The sequence below is a fragment of the Chelonoidis abingdonii genome, chromosome 1, assembly GCF_003597395.2.
Source record: "Chelonoidis abingdonii isolate Lonesome George chromosome 1, CheloAbing_2.0, whole genome shotgun sequence".
In the NCBI taxonomy this organism is placed as follows: Eukaryota; Metazoa; Chordata; order Testudines; family Testudinidae; genus Chelonoidis; species Chelonoidis abingdonii.
This window is the reverse complement of record NC_133769.1, coordinates 191,145,315-191,171,837: the sequence shown is the minus strand read 5'-3', so window position 1 is coordinate 191,171,837 and position 26,523 is coordinate 191,145,315. Positions and strand designations below refer to the sequence as shown.

Genomic DNA, 26,523 nt, shown 5'->3' with positions numbered 1-26,523 from the left:
GCCTGCAAACAGAGCCATTCACAGTCAGTGGCCCCTGTTAATGGGAGCCATCAAGGTTCCAAACCACCATTAATGACCCACACATTGCATAATTACAATAGGCCCTCAGAGTTATATTTTATATTTCTAGTTTCAGATACAAGACTGATACCTTTAAACAAATAGGATGACCACATTCAGTAGATTATAAGCTTTGTAATCATATCTTACAAGAGATATTTTGCATGAAGCATATTCCAGTTACATTATATTATATTCATTCTCATGAACATGTTTTCATAAAATCATATAGAGTGAAACGTCACAGGGGGCACCCTGAGATTTTTGTGCCTCATGCAGTCAAAACACATCCCAGAGTTCTGGGAGCACAGTGACTGTACCAGCCTGGTGCAAAATGTAGCATGTGCTCTCTACCATCTTGTGTAGGTCCAGCTCTCCTGCATCCTGTAAAGAAAATGAGTCTCATACCCTTATAATTTCATAAATCCTTATAAACTCATACCCCATAGTCTCATACCCTTATAAATTCCCTCCTCCCTTTGAAGAGAAAGTGCCACTATAGATGCTAACCTTGCATAGTCCTTGTGCTCAATGGAGCCTGCTCCTGTGCATTGAAACTGAGCAGCATCCGTGAACTTGAATATTAGGGCAGAACTTCTTAAAACAAGATCATCTAGCCTAGCATTTCACAAAGTATAGAGCATGCTTGTCCCTCCCCAACAGACTGAGAGAGATGGGAAGGACTAGTTAAGGGTGTGGGGATGTGGTGTAGACTGGTCTCTAAATTGTTTTCCAGTATCTCAGCCTTCCCTTTTTAAAAAATTACATTTGTGAAGAAAACATTGAAAAATGTTTTCCAAGTGTAACTAATGCAGCAATGTCTGCCAATGTTTACAGAGAGCCTGAAACTATACATCCCAGGTGTGAACTGCCCCATTCATTTCAATGGGTGCTAGCCTAGGTGCTAAAGATAATCCTTTAATTATCAAAGCATATAAGAAATAAGAGGCAGAATCATAAGATATGAACATCGACGTGATCTATCCTTAATGACTGCTCACCTTGGGTAGGCCTTTAGCAAAACATAGCGGAGATGTGATTCATTTCATTTTCCTGAAGGAGTCTCAGCTTTCAAAAGTTTGGGAAATGATGAATTAGGCCATGGTATACATTTCAAAGACAACCTATGGAAGCCCACATAATGTGAGCCATTTAACACTAAAGCCTGGGGAAAACACTTAAAAACTCTCATGGAAATTTCTTGTTTTAACAGAGAGACTGACAAAATACCGATAGGTCTTTTTTCCATCTCTTAAATCTCAGTGTAGCAGTTTGTTCCAGAATTGACTTCCGAGACATTTTTTTAGCCAGACATAGTATGCCTACATAATAGTTTGTGGTAACCATTATGGGAGAAGCCACTGGCAGAAACTGCAGGGTCTAAATAGCTTAAACAACATATGTGTGACAGTCAGAGGAGCAGTGAATATATCTATTCCCCTGACCCCAATCCTGAAAACACTTACATACATACTTAATTTTAATGGCTGCATAATCTCACTCAATAGGACATGTCACATGCATAAACGTAGGTACTTGTGTACATTTTTGCAGTATAAAAAAACATGTTTCTTATTCCCTCTGTCTGCTTTTTACAAGCAAATAGTACTTAAAATCCCAGCCATTAAGTTTAATGTAGGTGATCAATCATTTTTCAATATATGTCATATTTCATATGAGAACCATACATTTTGTTGAGTTGCCTTGTGCATGGTTTCATTTCACTGAAATAGAAATGATTTTTTCCACTTCTTAGCAATTTGAGTTCAATTAATCTGGATTATTTATTAAATAAAGATTATCTACATTATGTCTTTCAGATAAAATGTGTGTGTGTGTGTGCATACACATGTGCATGTAAAATATATGAGGATTAGTACTATCTCTTCCTGGGTTTATGAACCTAACATTCTCCAGGCATAACATAAACCAGCATGATGCCCCAAATACTAGCATTTTCATTTGCATCTTTGTGTTACTTGAAAGATGCGTGAAATGTCATATGCAGTCAACTCCGCACTGACTATGCATGCAAGCAGGGGCATGGGTTTGGCTTTATCCAGCAAGAAAATGGGATATACTATGATCCTGGAATGTGACAAGGTGGCTGGATTCTACTGTGACTTCATCTTGGTAGCTGGACCCAGAGCTTCAAAGTTATTTAGGCTTCTAACTTCGAGTAAAATCAATTAGAGTTGGATGCCTGCATACCTTTTAGGTTCTGGGCCCTGTAAATTAATCCCTGCTCACTCAATGATGCAGGTGTGGCTTGTTAAACTCCACACTGTATATAAGAGAGGTGGGAATAGCTCTTCAGAGGGAAGTTAGGGCTTCGGGCAGGTGGGGCCCAAGGTAGGAATGTTGGTGAAGTCATATCTGGGGAGAAGGCATAGGTTGGAGTTTATATTGTTATGTTTAGTTTGAGTTACCCTTAGTAATAAAGCCAAAAGTCAGGTAGGGGGGTAACTTTTAACCTTAAACAATGTATATATGGCCTTTTGTGATAGTAAGGCAGAAACTCCTTTAGTTTACAGTAACTGTTGTGTAGCGCTACAAGTTCCTACTTTTTTGTCAATGACAATAGGGTATGACTTTTCTACAAGAGAATATTAAGCATTCATTTAAATCTAATGAGCTTTGGGAAAGATTGTTGGATCCTGCAGGAAGACTTGTGGTGAAGTTGCTGCTAGCCCCTTAGGGCAGGGGTGCCCAACCTATGGCCTGTGGACCCTACACGGCCCACCAGAGTATTTCATAAGGCCCGCTGCCTGCTTCAACACAAAAAACTACTGGCTGATTCATTAACCTTCTGTTGTCATGTTTACATCATTTTAGTTTACATGAGTGTGTAAACAGACAATACTATACATAGAAACAACCTATCTACATACATATGAAACAAGCTGACTTAAAATGTAAAACAATACAGGTGACTTTAAATCTTATTAAAATATGTAGAATTTCTTTGGCCGACACAAGATTGTGTTTAGGTTTATGTGGCCCTCCTGTGTAATAAGATTGGGCACCGCTTCCTAAGGGCACTGTTTCTCAAACTGGGTCCGCCGCTTTGTGTTCACTGCTCCAGGCCAGTGGGGGCTGCTGGAAGCGGCGTGGACCGAGGGACATACTGACCGCCGCTTCCAGCAGCCCCTAATGGCCTGGAGCAGTGAACTGCAGCCAGTGAGACCTGCGATCGGCCGGACCTGCGGACGGGGCAGGTAAAAAAACTGGCCCAGCTTGCCAGAGGCTTTCCCTACACAAGCAGCAGTCCTAGTTTGAGAAACACTGCCTTAGGATATGTCTGCACACTAAGCCCAGGCTTTGACTCAGGTTTCAGCCCACGCCCCTATTTTGCCCACACATAAATCAGTTTAACTTGGATCAGCAAGCATTCAGGATGTGGTCCCAGGACTCTGCTAGGGGGATGAGTCAGAGCACAGTTCCTGCTGTGATTCAGGTCTAAGCCCTGTTACTTTGTAGTGTAAATGCAGCTCAAGCCACAGATCCAAGCCAGAAGACCTGCATAATGCAGTATGGCCAGCTCAGCGCAGCTGCGACACCCAGGTCCAGCAACTGTAAACACAGGTTTACAATGCTGCTCAGGTATGGGCCTGGAAACACCAAGTCCACTAGCCTGGGTCCCACAAACCCAGTCTTAGTGTGCAGTGTAGTTCATCCCAGGTAGAGTGAGGAGAGATTATTCAAAAAGAAAAGTTGTTCTGGAAGGTGTGACTTGCTCATTTGAGTCCAATTATATTCATTTTACCTTACCCCGAGAGCATAGCTGTAAAATGACCAACACACACACAAGTATTCCACATAGCCAGGTTCATCTTTACTTGTTTTAACTATTACTGTGCCATGAAGGGAAAAGGCTTTTGGGAGCTCCTGTTCAAGTCTCTGCCACTAAACTGAAGTAGATTCCCAACCTCTGATGGGGTTCACCTTCAGTTCTGATACTGCAAAATCATCCCCGACAAAGATGACTGATCCCTGAAACTCACGTAAATATTTCTTTAAAATACTTTATCCATTCACTTTGAAAATAGAACAGATTACACCAAGAATCAAATAACTCCCTGAGGAGGATACTCCTAACCTACCCAACCAGGACTTAACCCTTTCATCAAAACATCTAAGATTATACAAACTATGTACACCACTACCTTGATATAATGCCTCCTGATATAACATGAATTTGGATATAACAAGGTAAAGCAGTGCTCCGGGGAGGTGGAGGGGGTGAGTGTTGCACACTCCGGTGGATCAATGCAAGTTCAATATAACACCGTTTCACCTATAACACGGTAAGATTTTTTGGCTCCCAAGGACAGCGTTATATTGAGGTAGAGGTGTATTTTGGTATAGTGTCCATATACTCCACATATTTTGCTGGAACAAAGTACAGACATTTCCAGTGTACTTAACATAGGCTACCTTGCTACATAATGTTGCCTTATTCCTTGGTTATGCTTATAAGAAGTATTTTTGTTTACTAAATAGATTCTCCAGTCTTTGTCCTGTTTTAGCAAAATACTTAAGCTTGTCAATAGTCCCAATGAAGTCAATGTTTCATAGAATCATAGAATATCAGGATTGGAAGGCATCTCAGAAGGTCATCTAGTCCAACCTCCTGCTCAAAACAGGACCAATTCCCAGACAGATTTTTGTCCTGGATCTCTAAATGGCCCCCTTAAGGATTGAACTCACAACCCTGGGTTTAGCAGGTCAATGCTCAAATCACTGAGCTATCCCCCTTAAGAAAGTAGTTTTCACCTCAGATGGGACATGAACCCACAATCTCTGACTTAGAAAGCTATTGCCTTATCCATTGAAGTACATGTTTAAGGCTAAGATTTCCAATGAGGACTAAGGGAGTTAGGTGCCCACCTTTGAGTGGGAGTTGGGCATTCCCACTCATTCCCTTACACTCCTTTGAAAACCCCAGTTTAAGCAATTAGTTGAATAGGGACCTGCAACTAAAAAGCTGCAATTTGTGTTGTTAATTGGTGAAGCATGAGTAGGCACTGTTCAGTAGCAACAGCCATGCCACTGTATAGTATATGGTGGGTTTTTCTGCTACAGGTGAAAGTCACTCAGCTTTCCCTGGAAGGCCATCCAGTACTGCAAGTGATATCTCTCGTGGGCCAGGCCCTGAAGCTACCATACTTTCACCAATATGAAAAATACCAAACACATGGTAGGATATCTTTCCTAGGCTAGCTTACTAGCCTTCTTTTTTTTATCCTTTACAAAAACATGCATCTTTAACCATCTAACCGCTTTGAGCAACACACATGTAGTATTTTAGCAAATCAGATCATAAACTACATAAATGAACAAAAACTATTCTTAAAGACATTTGAAGTAAATAGCCCAAGAATTTAAGAGCAATTATGCTGTTTCTTTATCTGCTGCATGTTAATTTTTCTCACCTTAGGAAATACTTTATACAGTCAAATATTTCCCCATTCAAATAAATATATTTATTGCTTTAAAATTCCATGTTAATATTTAATCTACTGTCATATGCCTTGCTATAGTAAAGAAAAATGTCATAATTTAAAAAGGAAACATAAAATGACAGCAAACATCAGCCATTATGGTATACTGACTATGATTAATACATAGGTTGTTAAATGGTTAGTAATAAGATTAGTTTGCTTCTTTCCTGCCCAATAGATACTTAAAGTAATTGCATCTTTGCAAACTGCATTATCATCACTTCATGTTCTTTATGATGTCATGGGACAGCAATGCAGGCTATGTAACACTCAGCAGTTTTTCCTACCCCTACTTTGTTACTTTCCTTTAAAACCTCTTTTTCTGCCAACTGCAGACATTCTGACATATGAGGATGTAGAATAGTGCACAAAAAAATCTCAATATATCTGTGTTAAAAAGTAAAGAGCACTTACTCTTTTTTTTTAAACAACTTGCGCATCAAAAATAATTATGGCTAATGTGTCATCATAATGTGAAAAATCTGCTGAAAACAGTAATAGGCCAATTGCTTTTCTCTAGCTAGTCAGATCTTATTCACAAAACAATATGTTAACAAGAAGGTAAGAGACATGAACTTAGAGGGAAAAGGATAAAAAATGGAAAACCATTACAGAACTAAATTAGCCAAAAATCTGAAAGCCATTTTAAAAAGCAGAGCATTCCTTTTTGTGATCCCTACCACTTATGCTAATACAGCAGGGGTCATTATATCTCACAGTCTTTGCCATTTATCATAATCACTTTGTCAATATGTAAGCATTATTACTAGGTCTTATCCAAAACCTATTGAACTCAATGGGAGTCTTTCCATGGACTTCAGTAGGCATTGCATTAAGCCCATAATGAAGAATGTTCTCTATTCTAGTTCTTAGAAAAATGTAACTGATGTGGGGAGGGAATGGGAGGGAGAGGAAATTCACAATTCCTAAAGAATGTGATGCACCTCTACCCCTATATAACGCAACCTGATATAACACAAATTTGGATATAACGCGGTAAAGCAATGCTCCAGGGGGACGGGACTGAATGCTCCGGCAGATCAAAGCAAGTTCGATATAACGCGATTTCACCCATAATGCAGTAAGATTTTTTGGCTCCCAAGGACAGTGTTATATCAGGGTAGAGGTGTATATTAAAATGAAAGTTAATAACTTTCCAGTTCCTCTTGTCATCGCCATCTGAAATTCTGCTTCTGTGATATTTTAAACTAATGTGTATATACACACATACATGTCTAAGACCAAATTGTTGCTGCTCATGGGCAGATATGCAAGATGGGAGTGAGGAGGATGGCACAGTGTGCCCTACACACCTCTGCTGGTGCTTCTGTTTCCTGAGTGTCCAGGAGTATTAACACTGCCTATAGGACTAGACAGTTCTAGTATATGTGGCAGGGCAGGGGTTTGGCCCCTGTTCAGAAAGGAGGAGTTTCCCTTCAGCACCCCAGAGCTTCTGTGTTCTGGCCAGTGTTGCTTGGTATAGTGCTCCCCTGCACACTTAAGCTAGCTTTGACTACTGCAACCCAATGCAACCCTTAATGTTTTTTTTTTCTTTCTACAACTGGCTTCAAATCTTATGTATTTGTTACACAAATAACCCCATATAGCGTAATCACATACAAGATTAATTTTATGTTTGAAAAATAGTCTGTTGTAAATGTGCCTTTCAATAGGAATCTAACTGGTTTGAACCACAGTTTGAAAAAAATATAGGTACTGTAGCCTGATTTCGAAAACATTATTGACACAGATGGTCCTTTATGAATTATAGTCACAAATTTTCACTAAAAGATATAGTTCTGTTTGCAGATTATGTTCTCAAACCTTGTATGGGACATACGGTACATCCTTAGAAAAAAATAACACAAAAGAAATACTCATGAAAACTAAATGCAGTTATAATTATTCAGTTTCCAGATGGCACCTATGATAGAACATATAGTCATTTATTCATATCTGTACACAGACGTTACTAGTTCAACTTTCTGGTTGCAATGCAAATGTAAATGGTGCATCTTAGAATGCATTTTAGCTGGGTGTGACTTGTCAAATTACAAGAACTTCCAAAGTAGGGTGACCAGATGTCCTAATTTTATAGGGACAGTCCCGATTTTGGGGTCTTTTTCTTATATAGGCTCCTGTTACCCCCGCCACACACACACACACACCTGCCCTGATTTTTCACATTTGCTGTCTGGTCACCCTATTCCAAAGCATGGCATCTTGGGCCTTGTTTCCTGAAAAAAAATAACTTTAATGGTGTACAAAAATGAAAGCATGCTATGGCTAATTTCATAATCTTGCTTCAGTAGGTACCTACTGACTCACAGCAAGTATCAGCACACAGGATCTGTACTTAGCACCATGATAAGATAAAAGTGATTCTGAACTTTTCAGCTCCGAAATAAATGTGCGCAAAATAAATAAAAACTAAAAATGAAACCATGTTTTCTATAAACATGCCATCATTATACTATTACTCCATTTGTAACATCTTATATGAAAACGGTTTCCACCATTCTGCTATCTGTGTATAGAGGTATATTTTCATCTGCCTGCATGAAGATTTAGATACATAACTCCTATAACTAAGAACTTAAGAGGTTCTCTTCTCAAACCTCTTCTCAAAAGATACACAGTAGGTGGACATGAGGTGAATTTCAGACTTGTGCAGGGGAAAATTGCACAATAGCTTGGCTTTAATACATCCAACTTTAATTAGCACTTCCAATCTGACTTTCTCAAGTTTATGGGAAAACAAAACTCAATCACTAAATTCACATCTTCACTCTCTCCATCTATATCTATGTCTATATATAAAAGCAAAACCTTCAACCTTATTTGCTTGTTTAAAACAAACAAAAGGAAGTATTTCTTTACACAACCCACAGTCAACCTGTGAAACTCTTTGCCAGAGGATGTTGTGAAGGCCAAAACTATAACAAGGTTCAAAAAAGAACTAGGTCAATTCATGAAGAATAGGTCCATCAATGGCTATTAGCCAGGATGGGCAGGGATGGTGTCCCTAGCCTCTGTTTACAAGAAGCTGGGAATGGGTGATGGGAGATGGATCACTTGATGATTACTTGTTCTGTTCATTCCCTCTGGGGCACCTAGCATTTGCCACTGTTAGAAGACAGGATACTGGGCTAAATGGACATTTGGTCTGACCCAGTATGGACGTTCTTATGTAGTCAAGAGTGTAAATCATCATGAATCAGGATCAATCTGTGGACTCAGTTCTGTATTCCTTGTGCATCCAAGATTCCCATTGCCTTCAACTTTCAGATCCAAAACCCATTGAAGACAATGTTAATCTTTCCATTGAATTCACTGGACATTGGATCAGACACTGAGTGTGCCAGGAATGCAGAACTGGATCGTAAAGCTCTTGAACTGTGGTTGAACTCACATTTCAGAAATGCTTTCATCTTCTTCCTTTTGGGGTAGTACGAAAGATAATGCAAATAAAAATACATACACAATACAAAAAAAGCTTATCCTGTTTTCTTTTTAGTCTTTTCTAACTTTACCATAAAAAGAAGGAACAATCCTATATAACTAAAGACGGATGTGCATATAAAGATGTCCTACACAAAGAAGTGCTGCAGCATGTACCTTTTATTATCCTTTTAAAAATGATTAATTTAAGGTACAAAAATAGTGACATCTTGCAGCTTAGCAAGATGTTCAAAAATGTCTTCTGGTTGCAGAAAAAATGCCTTAGAAAACATTATGTTGGGGAGGTTGCAGATCATAATGTATCACAGTGATTTGCTGATCTAGCTTTTCATCTCTGAAGATCTGGAATTAAATTTGCTTTTGAGTGTAATGAGTTTGGCAGTCTCTGTTTAGATTTAGCTGGTCATTATGCAGATTACAAAAATGATAGTTACAACAAACAATCTTTTCTCAAAAGATGCACAGTAGGTGGACATGAGGTGAATTTCAGACTTGTGCAGAGGAAAACTGCACAATGCTTGGATGCTTGGCTACAGTGCATCCAACATTAATGAGCACTTCCTGTCTAACTTTCTCAAGTTTATGAGAAAACAAAAATCAATCAGTAAATTCACATCTTCACTTTCTCCATCTATTACTATGTCTATATATAAAAGAAAAACCTTTAACATTATTTTAAAAAAAAGTCCCAGATTTAATTCTTTTTCTAGAACCAGCCTCTCCTGTATGATATATGATCAACTTCTTTCCTTTTTATTTTTTTTTTTAAGAAAAAAAGATTCCTGTGTTTGCAGACAGTAAAGGAAGTTAACTCACTGATGATCTCAGTACCTTCAAAATCAAACTTCACTATCATTATCATGTTGTCTTAATTTTATGGAGGAAGTTTCAACTATTTCTTTTAAAAAAAAATCAGTGGAAAGTTGATTTAAAAAAAATGACTGCTATTTGGAATCCGGACTGCAGCAATTGCCACCCCATGAGAACTTTTATGTGCAATTGACCAACAGACAACTATAAACAAAGGTGAATCTGACTAGCTTGTTTTCATTGATCAGAATGATTGAATGCAAAAGAGAGACAACACAGAATAAACAGCATATACAATTACTTCATATTAGTCACCTAAGTATGAATTGTCACAACATTTATTTTTAATCGGTCCCTATCCCATTAACTAATTTAACAGCATATTCTGATTTCTTTAACCCAGGCAAGACTCTCTGGGGCTATTGTGAGCGATGTCAATATAAATTTTAAGGGCCAAATCCTGCAGTGTTCCCTTAGCCTTAGCTCTGACTTCAGGGGGGAGTTTTGCCTGTAATAAGGGACGGAGGAAGAACCTCAGGATTTGTCCCTGAACAGACGGTGTCTTCCAACTTTGGCACCTGTGCTGATGGGGGCAATTAGAAAGGTGATGACAGAGAGAGGAAGTGGGTTAGAAGCACTAGATGGATCTCTTCGAAACTGAACTCTCAGGCTAGCTCCTCCAGTCCTGCTTCCGCCAAAACTTCAGTGGAAGTTCGGCCAGAGTGAGGAACGCATGGTTTGGCCCTAACCCCGTTAAATAAACCCTGCCTTCTCCCCTTTCCTTAATCAAACCAGGTTTCCGGCAGCAGCAGCCCTCGTCAGGCACAGCTCGCCTGGCGCTGCAGTCAGTGGGAGTGTTGTCTGAGGCTGGCTGGAAGATTTGGCCCTAACCGGCTGCAGCTGTGCAGACAGTTCCCTTCCCAGTGCCTGTCGGGCAGCCTCGGAGGGAAGCTCTCCACGCCCTCCCTCCCTCCCTCTCTGGCTCACTCACCGCTGAGGACTCGCAGGGAGAGGCAGCTCGGCCCCCACAGCATCGCGGCACCCAGCAGCAGGGGGATCACTCTGGAGGGAGAGGCGCTCATAGCGACGGGAGAGTCCCAGCACGAAACAAAGGCGGCACCAAGCACGGGCTGCTGCACCTGCATCCACTGTTTCCCCCTCCCCCCACCGGAGATGCTCCAGCAGCCACAGGTCCGCCCCCCCCCCCCCTCCTCGCAGCAGCACCGCGAGCTCTCAGAGCAGCAGCGCGCCCTGCGAATCCCGAGCCGCGGTAGCTCCGCACATTTCCCTTGGCCAGAGGAGCCCACTGCCCCCTGGCTGCCCAGTCCCCGCTCTCCGGGCTCTCTCCCGGCGCCTTGCCCTGCCTGTGCCGCTCTCCCTCTCTCGGGGGCTGCGGCTCCTGCTGATGCTGAGAGGGGTGCGGACGCTCCTTGTTATATAGCCAGCCCGAGGTGTTGTGCCCGGGAAAAACCAGCCCCAGACTATCGATTTCTGCTGCTGCCGCCAGCCCCCTCCGGACCGCTGTGAACCGCCCCACGCGCAACACTGCAGCTCTTATGGCCCAGAGCGGGACCCAGCGCGCTCCAGGAGGGTGGACTCAGCAGCAGCCCCTCCACCTCCCTGAGCTGCAGGCGGGAGCCCGGCGCTTCGGGGTCGATTTGCATACACCCGTGTCAACCTTGCCATCAAAGTCTGGCAGGAGGCTGGCTCCCTTTCGTTTTCAAACTGCTGAATGTGCAGGGAAGTGGCAGGCTAAGGGGTCAGTTTACTCCTAGCTGCTCTGTGTTGCTTCACTACTCGGATACCTGGCAAGATGGATGGGGGAATTCAGTCCCGGGCAGGATTGTCCTGTATTCTGGAACTAGATCTCCGCCAAACAGGTTGCCTGGTTGAATGGTTATGGAAACAGACCGTAGAGAACCATGTGGGATTTTCCCTGTAAGCCGCCACCCAAGAGAGATACTCAACCATCCCCATCCATATTTCAGGGAGGGGGGATTCAAATCAGGGCTTTTCATTTGGCCCATATCTAGATCTTAAAGTCATACTGTGCTATACCACCATGGAAATGTCCTATAGAGACAACTAGAGAATGAAATCCTAGCTCCAGAGTTTTTAACCAAACTATAGAATTCTGCAGCAGGCATGTCACTCTCCATTTAATTCCATAGATTTAGAATAATTTCTGTAGATCCCCTACACTACAGGGATTTGAGCATGAACCATTAATATCAATGAGAACTTTATCATAGAGTTCATTATATTTGGGACAGGACCATAAAGTCCTATAGCGATTATCTCTATTAAGTGTGTAAAGATTTTTTGCCATTAAGGGTTTTTCTCCATGAGAATATGAATAAACATGTATTTTCTACTTATTTTTGTAAAAGAGAATCTCTCATGCTCTTCGTTAGGCTACTGTGGCCACATCCAAATTACTATTTTGATACATTATGTATAATTATGTTTATAACATTTTAAAAGAACACCTCCAATGGCTTTTTGTTTGGGATTATGGTCTCAACTGTTTTGCTTATGTGTGTACAGTACTTGTGAGTGGTTTATTTTATTACAGGGCATGATTAATATAGACCGTCGTGTTTAGTGGACATCTTCTATACAAATTCTTTGGGGACTTGTCCCTCAGATTCCAGCTACTAACCATGTATATGGCACATTTGTAAATCTTTTCCTCTCAACAGTTCATATAACTGGTCTTGTAGACATATATCTCAGTTTAGAATGGATTTTCAAAAATTTAAGGGATTTCCTAGCTGCTTTAGAAATATGTGAGACCATCTTTCATACTGAAAAACCCAGTGTTAGGTTTCTAAACAGTAATTGAAATCTAGTTAAAATGTACAGCATTTTGTTCCCAACTTTTTTTCATTACTTAATAATAGGACTTGTATTTTTATTTGGCTGATACAGACTTTTCCACTATGGCTTTCAAGTTTCTAGGGAGGTCTCTAGTATTTTCCAAGTTTATAGTGCCAGGTGTATCAGTCTCAAAATAGTCACATGGGATCATATGGCCGCTTCCTGTGCAAAAATAAACAAAAGTAGAGAACTTAACCAGAGACCTCCAGTGCTTCTGAAATTCCACCCATTCCTCATTTGACACTACTGCCATTGTGGAAGAGATGCAGCGTGGCCATCCAAGCATGGCTATGCTGAAAATATCTAGGTAATGATGACAGCCAAACCCCTACAGGTTTATCATATGTGTGTAAACTTGAAGAATTGTGAGGAAGATATTTCTATAAATTATCAGGAATCATAGAGCATGTCCCATCAAAGACCAGTGAGGAAAAGCCAGGACTTATGGTGCAGAAAAGGAAGAGAGAGAGATGTCAAAAGCTGCATTATGCTATTTAGCAACCTTGCCACTGAATTGAAAAGTGATGATAATGATAAACTGATGCAGAGGATGAAACCCCTAAAATTGTGTGAAGCTCCATCCAAGATGGGCTGTACACGCCACCAATACTTGAAGAGTCTGACTTCTTTTTCTTCTGCTTTGACAACACCTGCATAGTGAGTTATGCCAATAAAGTCTCAATGAATTGAAATTGTATCTGCCATGCCTCTGCACAGCTCCAGACACCCTCCCAGGACTTGACAGTATGGTTAGCTTCTTTACCATCCTTCCACTGGTTCCCATCATGATCCTTCCAATATGGGTTCACATCGGGAAGTTTAAAGTAGATTCTGTCATAAGTGTATTCCATATATAAGAATTACTGATAGAACATTCAACAACATATAGTGATCAAAACCACTGGGACAAAATCATTCCTAACCGTGCTAAATACCCCACTTATAAGAATCAAGCAATCCACTTATGAGAATCATTTCAGGGCAAACTGACTACATGTAATACGATACTTGATCAAGTGCAATGACATAACAAGCCAATAAAGCTGTTTTGAATCTGAATTTGATCACATCTCATGTTATTAGGCATATAACACACAAAAAGTATAATCCCTGTGTAGAAAAAACAAGTTGTCCTGTTTATGTGTGAGTCAACATGGCAGGAAAAAGAAATGCTTTCTGCAGATGAAAAATACCACATCCTGGAGACCTATGATAGTCTTCCCAAGACTACAGCTCAGAAGTTGGGCATTGCACCACCTATATTGTCTAAGGCCTGGTCTACACTACGCGTTTAAATCGATTTAAAGAGCGTTAAATCGATTTAACGCTGTACCCATCCACACTACAACGCCCTTTATATCGATATAAAGGGCTCTTTAAATCGATTTCTGTACTCCCTGATGAGAGGAGTAGCGCTAAATTCGATATTAACATATCGGATTACGGTTAGTGTGACGGAACTCAACATTATTGACTCGCGGCAGTATCCCACAGTGCACCACTGACCACTCTGGACAGCAATCTGAACTCGGATGCAGCGGGCAGGTAAACAGAAAAGCCCGCGAACTTTTGGAATTACATTTCCTGTTGCCAGCGTGGAGCTCTGAATCAGCACGGGTGGCGATGCAGTCCCAATCCAAAAAGAGCTCCAGCATGGACCATACGGGAGATACTGGATCTGATTGCTTTTTATGAGGAGACAAATCTGTTGTATCAGAGCTCCGTTACAGAAGACGAAATGCCGAAGCGTTTAAAAAAAAATCTCCAGGCTACACAGCGCTGCATGACAGGTAACGGAAAGCCAAAGAATCAATGGACGCTCATGGAGGGAGGGAGGGGTACTGAGGACTCCAGCTATCCACAGTCCACAGCAGTTCTGAAAAGTATTTGCATTCTTGGCTGAGCTCCAATGTCTGTAGGATCAAACACAGCGTCTGGCGTGTTTGGGGAATAGCTCCTTCAGTTTCTTCCCCCCCACACCACGTGAAAGAAAGGGAAAGAAATAATTTCTTGACTTCTTCAATGTCACCTATGTGTACTGAATGCTGCTGGTAGACGCGATGCTGTTGCAGTGAAGGCAGCATCTGCTTCTCTCCCTCCCCCGGTGGTAGATGGTGCAATAGGACTGTAACTGTCCTCATGAACCTGAGTGCTCCAATGCTTTTTAACTGAATCTGGGGGCACCTGGGTAAGAACAGATGATTCCTGGTCACTCCAGTAGATAGGACAGAATGGCTAGTAACCATCTCATCATAGCAACTAGGGGCTGAGCTCAATCAACCCCCTCCCTTCCTGTGTAAAGAAAAATTCTGTACTGCCTGGCCTGTCATAGCAGCAGCATGCGTGTGCTCCTCTCCCGCCACACCGCTTATGTCCTGCCTGGACTATCATCGTGCCGGAGGTCTCCCCTCATTTTATGTCACTAATATCAGTGTTCTTATTCCTTGCATTCTTTATTCTTCATGACACAAATGGCAGGCAACTGCCACGGTTAGCCCAGGAAGGTTGGGGGAGAAGGGAAGCAACAGGTGGGGTTGTTGCAGGGGCACCCCTGTGAATCTGACACGGAGCAGCTGTGCTCTCTTGATACACTGGTCGTCTAATACACTTGCCCTTATTCTAGGCAGGACTGACTCTATTTTTAGAAACCATAAGGGAGGATGACTCGGGGAGTCAATCCCAATTTGCTTTGCATTGCGCCCCTGGCCGATTTCAGCCAGGGGCACTATGATAGCAAGCGGACAGTTACAGAGGGGGAGAGATAACCGTCATTTCATTGCCAGTTTACTCTGGCAGTAGACGTACAGAACAACTGGTACCATCTCTGCTATCATGCAAAACAAGTGAATGCTGCTGTGTGTAGCGCTGGAGTATCGCCTCTCTGTCCGCAGCATCCCAGTACACATACGGTGCCGGAAAAAAAAAGAAGCTGAACGGGCTCCATGGTTGCCGTGCTATGGCATCTGCCAGGCAATCCAGGGAAAAACGGCGCAAAAGGATTGTCAGCTGATGTTTTCCCGGAGGAAGGAATGACTGACGACATTTACCCAGAACCACCCGCGACAATAATGATTCAACCCAGAATCCAAAGGGAGGGGAGACTGCGGAACTATGGATAGCTACGGAAAGCTACCACAATGCAACGCTTCAGAAATCGACGTTAGCCTCGGACAAATGGTATGCACAACGCCGAATTACTGTGCCTAGTGTGGCCGCATAAAATCGAATTTATAATATCAGTTTTATAAAACTGATTTTAGCTAATTCAATATTATCCCGTAGTGTAGACGTGGCCTAAGATTCTCAAATACAAGGAGAGCATCATACAAAATGAAGGACACAGAAAAAGAATGTGATCAGGCAAGGCACCTATGGTTGAGGTGACGTTTATAAAGTGGATCAGAAATGCCAGAGAAAGAAATGCGCCCCCTCCCCCAGCCCAAGCAAATGTTGGTGATGCAGAAAGCAGAAGAACTAGTGGTGGACCTGGGCATTACTGACTTTAAGGCCAGCACTGGCTGGTTTGAGCCCTTTAAAAAACTGAGAGGGGATTGTTGTTAAGAAAATACATGGAGAAGCCCAAAGACATAGACTTTAGGTCACGTTGAAGAATGGTTAGAAAACAAGTGGATTGAAATGAGACATGATTTTGCTGAAGAAGTCATTTGAATACAAATGAAAGTGAAATTTACTTTCGAGCCTTGCCTGGTGAGACTTTCGCCTTTAAATCAGACAATAAATGAAGGGAAGAAGTCTAAAGAAAGAATTACTGCTCTGTTCATCAGTTCCATGACTGGTAAGAAAAAGACCACTGGAAAAAGTCAAAACCCACAGTCTTTTAAAAATGTAAGACATTGTCCAGTCCACTACGAGGCCAATTCATCTGCCTGGATGATGGGGTATCTACTCAGTAAGTGGCCAAAGGACTGGGATTGAAAGTTGGGACAACTCCACAGACCACATGACCACATGACAAAAGATGTAGCACTGAGAAATATCCTACTTGAATTCTTCCCAAAGAACACAACTTCTATCTTTCAACCATGTGATTAGGGAATTATCACAAGCAAATGGCTCACATGGTGGTGCATCACACTGATGATAAGGACAGCCAGGCTATTGCTATGGAAATTGTCATGAAGATCAGTCTTTTAGATGCCGTTCTAATGCTTGCAAATGCCTGGTGTGATGTCAATGCTTCAACAACCCAGAATTGCTTGAAAAAGGGAGGTCTGATCATAGCACCCATAAGGGATGCAATTGCTATTAAGCCACCAAGAGAACTGAGTGCACACGAATGTGAAGAGTGGATAGACATTGATGACAATGCTTTTGTTATACAACTTGTTTCTGATGAGGACATTGTGACTTAGATCTGAGACCAATTTGAAGTGAAACCTGAAATGATGCCGGGGTGGACTCTGAACGACAAAGTAATTGTCCCATCCTTGACCCAAATGAAGGATGTGATGAAACAATTGACAAATGGCCTGTTGTACAGGGGCTTCAATGGTTTTAGCCTCCAACATTGCCTTGAAAAGCTGGTTAACAATGTAGTGGATCATGCAATGATCCAGGGAACATCGGACAAGTTTGTAATCAAACAGCAACTGTGCCATTGCATTATGCATTCACAGTGCCAGATGTGCTACTCCAGGGACAGAAGGTAACACTCTAAAATAGATAATAATGTGAGTCAATAATGCTAAACATCCATTTTGTTGTTTTGCATTTATATTTATGCTATAAAACTCAGTGTAATGCACTTTCATATGTTATATTCGTTGCAGTTTAATTGAACAATTTTTAAAATTTGTATCTTTGGATTTTTACCTTTAGAGGTATATAGTTCCGCTAACCTACACTTTGTTTGAAGCTGTAACATGCTGTACAGTATTCATAATTGCCTTGAATAAATACACCTGCTAACTGATTCAGTAATAATAATATAGTAATAGTGTGTTGCTCAGCTAGAATGGTGGTGTAGTTTTGTTACATGCTGAATATCTATGTTTAAAATCTAAAGAATTTAGTTATGGTAAATGAGACATTTCTCAGTTGAATAAAGAAAGTCAGTTGTTTAAAACATAATAGTCAGTTTCATCTATTCTTTACAGTTCCGCTTGTAAAAATCATTCGCTTATAAAAATCAAATCATCTGGGACGGACTTGATTTTTACAAAAAGGAACACACTCTATTAAATTATGCAGCATTAATTGATGATTTGACATGCTTTCTGCTGGTTTGTCAGGAGAATTTGCCACATACAGTGACTGTTCCTTGGCTTCCCCTGCTCCCCTCCGCTTCTTGCTGGCCACATAGCCCTTTTCCTCTCCCACATATTTTCCGAGGAAGACTCTTGATGACTGTCCTCTAGTATCAGATGCTACCGCATTTCTATATTTCCCCTTGGCACAAACTTTCCAGGCCCCATTTTGTCTTGTTTACACTTACTTGCTACCCTCCCATAGAAGATGGGAGCAGATGAGATTTGGTACTTTATCAAATGAGTTTTACTCACCTATTCAATTTATGCCAATTCACATCAGCAGATCTGGCCCATTATTACTGCATCTTTCCAACCCATAATTCTACTCCATAATTTTGGCATATTCCGTTTTATAAGGATCAGTGATTCCACCTTCAGTGATAGAAAATTGATTAACATTAGGATCCGTCTAGATCTGGTAACTGTATAGCTTTTTATGTGTTCAGCTGGGGCTACTGAAAGGACAGTGAGCAGTTTGCTTCTTTCCTGAGAGACTAAGCTTATTGCTTTCAGAATGTGTTCACTCTGTGCTGGTGTCTCAGTTTGGTTGACAACCTGACCTCCTTCTGACTGATGCATACTGTAGCACATAGCACTGTTGCCAAATCATTTAACAGCCCAGAAGTTCAATATATGGCATTATTTATATTCAGAGTGGCAAACTAACCACATGTGTTTCAAGAAGTCAATACCCAGGATATCTACAATTCTAGTTCGTTGATGTTTAAGGTATCTAACCTATCTCAAATGCAGACTTAGTGCTTTCCAAAATTGTTATAGCTAATTCCTCTAGGAGACATTTCTTTAAAAGGTATTAAATACTGGAGTACTCTTTATATTACATCATTTATTTTGCCACATTACCATGTTTAATTTTCTCATTTTGAGACTTGGGCAGAGACTTCAGGTTAGCTGAAAAATAGCAGGCTAATTGTCCCTACTTGGACAACTCACATGGCCTTGATCTTCACAAGCATTTAGGTTCCTAACCTGCAAATGAAGACTGGATGCCTTTCTGGTAGTCAAACCCATGTTATTGGTCTCAATACAGGAAAAAATGGGTGACATTTATGGCCTGTGTTGTACAGATGGTCATACTAAATAATCTAATGGCCCTTTTTGGCATTCATACCTTTCAGACTTGAATGCCTAAAGCTGGGCCCAAAAATAAAAGCGTATTTAAGAGCCTAAATATAGATGGAGGTGTCTAACTTTAGGTACCAGCACTGACAAGATGTCATGAAGGCTTTCACTGTTTCTCTACAAGAACCTCACTCTTTTGTTTCTAATATGCTTTTTTCTTTAAAAAATCTGTATTTGAATTAATTAGTATTTTACTACATATTACAGTATTTTACTGTATAATATTTATGGTTAAATATAATATTTCTCTCGTTCTTGCTTTTTATTTGGTACACATTAAAGACAAGATTCTGCCAACCTCTGTTGTAAGGTACTACTTGATGTCAGCCAGGAAGAGTGGCAGTATCTATCACTAAACAAGCCCAAAAAGGAAGAAAATTAAATTGTGAATGTACAGGAAGTCCTCATACAAAAGGGATGACTTTTCTTCAGTCCTGGCACCATTTTGTCAGGTCCATTAGATGCAGCAAAAAGATGTGGCTTATATGTCATTTTCATACAAGTTCATTAGAAACACCGTAATTGCTATATATTTAGTTTATTTATCATCAAAAATTATTTTCCGTGTTCTTATTAGTTTTCCCTACTCACTTCTGAGCTCTTCTTTAATCTGCCCTAAAATCATGCACTATCTACAATTGCCTTTGTTTTGTTTTTTCCATGTGTTTACCAAATTCACCCAACTCTCATCTGAAGAATCTATTAAATTCTTTTAAATGGACACTGTTAATTTGACTTCTAGACAGTTTTAAAAAAAAACAGTTTCAACTACTTCACTTGTCCCTGGATCTCTCTGTCAGTTTCTGTGGTATTATAACATTATTATATTTTTTAAATATTGTTTTTCTCTTTGTTACTATTGGAAAAAATCACCCAAATATCATAACTAACTAATAACTAAGGACCTGATCCTACAATAATTTGAGTATGGGTTTATATTTGTCCACGTACATGGCTTCACTGAGTCAAGGGGAGTACTCACATGCGTAAAGCTAAACACATGCATAACTGTTTGCACGATAGGCGTCTAACTGGCTGTACATGGAACACAATGAGCACAAAGTGCTGCCAAGGGCATAAAGTAATTCAGTTGCTTTCAGTTATAATCCTCTTAGGTGCTACATGTAGCAATGCTAGGTTAATAAAAAAAAGTCAGAAGTGTCAGTCAGAGAGTATCCATTGAAGGCCACAGGAAGCCTGTTAAAATTAAGGCTGCAGGTACGATTTAGTCAGGGGTATTTATACTAATAGTTATGGACAGGGCAGGGCTGTGAATTTTTGTTTATTGTCCATGAACCATCCATGACTTTTACTAGAAATACCCGTGACTAAATCTTAGGCTTAATTATAACCTACAGACCTTCAGTTAAAATAGTAAATTCCACAATTATGTACTTTTAAGTTTGGTTTTACTTTCCATTTTATTGGAATCCTAAAACTTGTCTTGAATTAGTTCTCTCATCTACTAATACGCTTTTTTCTTTAAACTACAGTTAGTAATTAGATTTTGAGCAAAATCATAGCGGCCACAACATTAATTTATGTATCTGTATTATGTAATGACAATGTGTTTGAAAAATGCATTCCTTGTTTAGAGCCCAGTTACTAATTATGGGCTAGAGGGTGTCTTTAGACATAGCCCTGAACAAGAGGTTGTGTGTAAGATGCAATTCCCAAGAGGCATTGAGCTTCAGAGGGTATGTCCTACACTGCAGCTGGGAGTGAGCCTCCCAGTCTGAGTAGACAGACTCACGCTAATGGGGTTCGAGCTAGTGCCTTAAAAGTAGCAGTGTGGAAGTTGTGGCTTGGGCAGCAGCTTGGGCTCCTGAGCCCACCCTACTCCCTGCTGCTGAGCTCAGGTGGTTAGCCTGAGTGTCTGCTGGAGCCATAACACCCACTCAGCTATTTTTAGGCCACTACCTTGAGATTTGCTAGAGTCTGTCTACCTGGGCTAGGAGGCTCGCTCCCAGCTGTAGCGTGATACAGGCCAGCAGCAAAACACTACCCTCCCAATGCTGACTAGGCTGTGCTGGCTGGCAAGGTTCGAGATGAAGCCAAGGTTCCTCCCATTTCCCCTCCCACACACTCTCTGCCTAATTCTCTAGGGAGCAATAGCAGGTTACCCCAATGTCACACTGACCCCTATATGTACACACACAAGGTCCAGGCAGCTCATGCAGGGGTGTAAGGAGGGATATTTACTCACTCTGATGGCCTTGTGCAGGCACATATTCTAAGTCACGATGAAGTCATACTTGATTTGCTATAGCACATTCATCATTTGGGTGAAAACTTAGGTTCTGATTACTTGTGTTCATCAAATATCACATGGCAAATTTGCAAGAGTTCTGGTGTTAAACCTAGGGATGTTCTTTTACTCTAATTAGATTCAGCTCTGGTTGTGATTGTGGCAGGGGGGGGTCTCTAGGAACTATCACAATAAAAATAATGATATGTAGGCCCTGACAGTGGGTCCAGAGTTAAGGTTTCAGCAGGATTTTCCTGTTAATGTGAACATCGTGATCCTCTAAGTTACTTCTGTCCAGATTTTTTTTAAGAACTTGAAAATATGAATCTCAGCACATTTTGATTTTCTGGGGACCTTTAAGTTGGAAAGTTATATAGTTAGGAAATTATTGTGTTAAAAAAACAAAAAACAAAAAACACCTTTAAAAAAAAACAGGATGACTGTGGTTGAGTAGGGTGAGTTTGCTACAAGAATTGAGAGCATGTTTTGTGAGTGGGTATGCATGTGTGATGTGATGTGCTGTGCATAGCTTGACATTGCGTTTCTTAGATTTTGTGGGTCTGAGTTTGGCATTATTGCCCCCTAGCAGCTTTACCTGGCTTTAAACAAGTGTATTTCATGACTGAATACAAGGGGGCTCCACAGACCTTTTCTCACTGCAGCAGTTTTTGGGAATATAGGGAGGAGTCTTAGCCTGACAAAGGAGCTATAAGCCAATAGGATGTGGCAACAATTAGGCAGGATGAATAATAAATGTGTGTTAGCCAGACCCAGAAAACTGGGAGTCTCTGGTTAGCATACTACTACTGAAGCAGTTGCCTGGCTGATGTGGAGCTTTCCTGATCTAGACCTCGATCTAACCTACTCACTTGCAGCTGGAGTGCTAGAAATGGAACAGGTGGGTGTGTTTAATTATCTTTGTGGCCACATAGGCTCTCACATACTACAAATGCCTCTCTATCTCATCTACTCCTCTTGCTGCTGGAGTCCTGGGCACCCCTCAACACCCATGCAGCTCTGCTGATGCTACTACTTAGTTTGGACTTGCACTACCCATGCTATTCCAGTCCTGAGCTGCTCCTCCTCCCAAACAATTATTCCAATACCCCTCAATCCTATTTCCCCCTTCTCCTTTCCCTTTGCTCTTCCAATAGAGTACTAGACTTCTTGATTTCCCTCCTCCCCAGCTCTTGTGATCTTCCTCAAGGGTGACATCTGACCCCACTCTCTGGCTATTCTAGCTCTGGGCTCCCCCTCCTCCACCTTAAAATTGATTACTTTTAATCTTGGCCTGTAATCCCCTTACTGCTATTCCAGTCTGGGGCTTCACACATGCCTGGCATCAGTATGTCTGTTTCTTTGTGGGTTTAAATGTTCCACCTCTACTCCCAGTCAGCTTGTCTTTTCTCTTCCCCTCCGTGATCCCATTCACCAATAACTCTCTATCCTTTTCCCCAAGGACATGCCTCCAGCCACTGCTGAGATGTGGGATTCTGACTACAGTTCAGATGAAGAGGTGAGAGTACTGTTTCAGCTGTAGATTGCAGGGTCTCCTGGCCTGGCTCTGGGAGGGGAATGAGGTCTAGTGGTTAGAGCAAAGTTGGGCCTGTCATGGTTAGCAGGTCATTCACTTGTTGCTTTTATACACACACAGGGCTAATGCTGGGGCTAGGGCGTCTTTTTTTTTTTTTTAATGATCTTGGGCTTAACTTCTCAATATCAATATGGTATACTAATTAACCTAAGTGTGAAAGAAACACCACAAATTACAAAACCAGCTTTGTATTTTAGCCCTTTCTTGAATGAAGCAATTTAATGATGTAACAATCAAAATGTCCTTGGCTTGCAACAAAGCTGCAAATTTTGTCAAGTCAGTTTCCCCAAACACAAAGAAAGATGGGGGGAGGGGAAGGAAAAGGTATGGGAAACTTTTGTTAGCGTCAGGCTGGAATCATGGCTCTCACTTTAGGCATGCAGGGTCCTAGGATCTTTCTGATATTAGATTAGAAAGTCTTGCTCAGAGGTGTAGCCCTATCACTGCTGAATGAAATTTCTCTCCCAGTGTCTATGGGCAGTGTATGAGCATGCAAAAACAAATCTAGGACCATCTAGTGTGTATATCCAGGACATATATGGGTGTGTGCTTATAGATGTAGTTTAAAACTTGGAATAAGTAAATTGTTGATAAAACTGGAGGAAACAGAATGGCCTGTGGATTAATGGGCTTTACTCTCAGAAACTGGACCAGAAAAAATAAGAGCAAAGAGAAAGAACTAAAAATATTGAAGACAAAGACCAGTCCAAACCATTTTAAGTTATGCTGAAGTTTGTACTACTTAGTTTCTAGAAAGCTACCAGTCTGCAGCTGTCCTTCTCCATATCCTTCTGGCCCAAACACTATTATTCAAACAATGCAACCTTGGACAATCTCGGAGTCCAAACCTCCCCACCCTGAAGAAAGTTTGTTAGGCTCTCCTTGGTATGACTCTGATTTAAATGGTAGGCCTTTTCTCAAAGTTTAGGATAATAATGTATTGTCCTTAGGCTATAAATCTGTCTCTTAAAGGTAAGCAAGGTTAATTGTTCCAGAGGCAGACAATTTTTTTTATACTGGGTATTATAAGCTTCTTTCCCAAATCTGGACCTTAGCGTCCAAAATGTGGGTGCCTAGCATGAACCTCCAAGCTTAATTACCAGCTTGGATCTTATCTCACCGCCACCAGACAGGAATTACAGTGCCTGCCTCGCTCTGGTCCCCCAAACTTTCCTTGGAGGGACCCCCAGGACTCTGAGTCTCACAACAAAGGGAAATAACCCACTTCCCTTCCCCCTCTTTCCCCAACCCAGACTTTCCTCTCTGGGCTAACCTGAGAGTACTGATGCAATCTTTTTACATCACAATACCAAGAAGCATGTCTCCTCTATTCCACAAAGAGACAAACCCCAAATACAAGGAAACAGAAATGATTCTCTTTTCCTCCACATCCCTGGTGCTGCAGCTTACCTTGTAGATCTAACACAAGAGAGAATTCCCCTCTCCTTCGTTCCTTAAGCATACCAGAGAGAACTAACAGTCTAAAAGAAAGCTTTATATAAAAAAAAAGCATCAAATTTTCTCTTAGCAGATGACATCAAACAGGCTTTGCTTTATAAAAATATGAATCAAGTCGATGTCAAAAGAATCCATTGAACATTCCAGCAAGTACACACATGTAATACATACAACAACCATTAAAGCTATTTGGTTTTTTTACCTGTATTTACATTGGAAACAGAAGATTAGAAGATAGAAAGAACCTTCTCATAGCTGAGAGACAGACAAAAGACTCAGATCCCAAAAATTCCATCCCTGACTTTGAAAAATCCAGTTTCCTGATTGGTCCTCTGGTCAGGTGTTTGGTTCCCTTTGTTAACCCTTTACAGGTAAAAGAAACATTAACCCTTAGTTATCTATTTATGACACTGGGTGACTACAGTTGTTGAATATAGCATCAATGCATAGTTGGTATCATAACTGAACTTCTCCACTTTTGATAAAGGGAAAAAATTGTTCCCTTTTTAATGCAATCCCTAAATTTGAGGGGCACCTGCAGCCCCCACCCAAGTCACCAGTTGCTGTGTCACTGTGTTCCCATTGTCATGATCTTTCCAGGAGTTGAGACTCCCTAACCCTGGTGTGGGTTAGATGGGGAACCAGGGAATCAGAGTTTCCATTGATTTTTGTGTGACTTAAACCAAGTTCTTCCTGTTTCATCAAACAGAGATAACAGTGCAGGCCTTATAGGGCTTCACATCTGTCCATAATTTATGCTGTTTGCCCTTCACTAGCTCCTTCCAAAGGGGGTAGCTAATGTTCTGTGGTGTCCCCTTGCTGTCACAGGGTTAGTGCAGACACCAGAGCTGGTGAAGGTTAAATTGCTCACTCATTTGATTGTCTGTCTCCAGATATCCACTAAGAAGGAGCAGCACTCACGTCTGGGAGAGGATAACTTGGATGATACACTGGAATATGACTTCTCTGGCCCAGCCTTGAGAAGGGAGAGGCTGGGATCTCAAAAACCACTGACGGGGGACAGTAACCCAGCAGAAAGTGAGGATGCCAGACAGCCAGGGGATAGGAACTGAGAGAATCAAGTGCTTTCGGCTGTGCCTGACCCATCCAATGGATAAGTTATTTAATTTCTTTGTATCGAAGCTATTTTTGTCACTTTCTCAGCCAGCATGGGAATTGGAGACTGTAGTGGCATTTCTTACATATAGTTACAAAGATCCATGTTTTTTAAAGGATTATTAATAAAAATATCTGTTTATATGCGCACTGTAATAGTGCAAGGTGTATTATTGTGTGTTGGGTGAATTCCAGAAAACTCTAGGGTAGGGGGTGAGCTAGTAAATATCTATAGAGATAAGGCTACAAATTTAAAACTAACAAAAGGGGCTTTTTTCTCTTTTCTCCCCACAAAACACCCTTCACCTGTGATTCTCTCATGAGGGAAATGACCACAGCAATCAGTTACCTCTATTCCCGCCATGTAGTACTTCTGATGTATAACTTCTTCTGCATCCTCCATTTCTTGTTTTCCTCATAAAATAATCAATCAACTCTTAACAAATGTAAGTAGGTAGTGTATTTTGTTAGCAACAGCTAGTTCTTGTCATTAACGATGGATGAATGAACTGGATTACATGTATACCTGTAGAGTAGCAAGGTAATATTTTAGCTTAGAAATATTAAATTTTGAAAGATTGATCTCATGAATTTTAAAGTCAGTCAAAATGGCAAGTAAAAATAGCAATTTCTCTGACAGCATGTTGGGAGAGGTTTTTGGTTTGTTTTTTTTTTAAGCTGTCAGGGAACCATCTTCTCTTTCAGGGAAGCTTGGTGCACCTTGGAGCTCGATAGTGCTTGTCTGTACTTTATAGATTATAAACTAAAGAAGTGTGAAAATCATTACTGCCTTACAATTTGCACTAACTTCTGGTAATAGCATATATCACCCACTTCTTGTCTTCTGATGACATTGAGAGCTGTCAGGCCTGTTACAACTTACAGAGGATTTGCTAACCAGTCTCAAGCACAAGTGAGGCTTTCAGTTCAGCAAGGTACTTAAACAAGCATCTAACTCTAAGCACATGAGTATCCCCA

General features: G+C 41.0%; 1 protein-coding gene across 1 annotated transcript in view; it reads right to left on the bottom strand.

The window, feature by feature from the left end:
* The window catches only part of CHODL (chondrolectin), a 43,058-nt gene extending 32,092 nt beyond the window's left edge, over positions 1–10,966 (bottom strand). Inside the window, exon 1 of the mRNA XM_032786020.2 lies at positions 10,828–10,966. Within this exon, the coding sequence (XP_032641911.1) occupies positions 10,828–10,918 (91 nt within the window). The 5' untranslated portion in view covers positions 10,919–10,966. The remainder of the gene's footprint in view (positions 1–10,827) is intronic.
* Between the last annotated feature and the right edge of the window lie 15,557 nt (positions 10,967–26,523).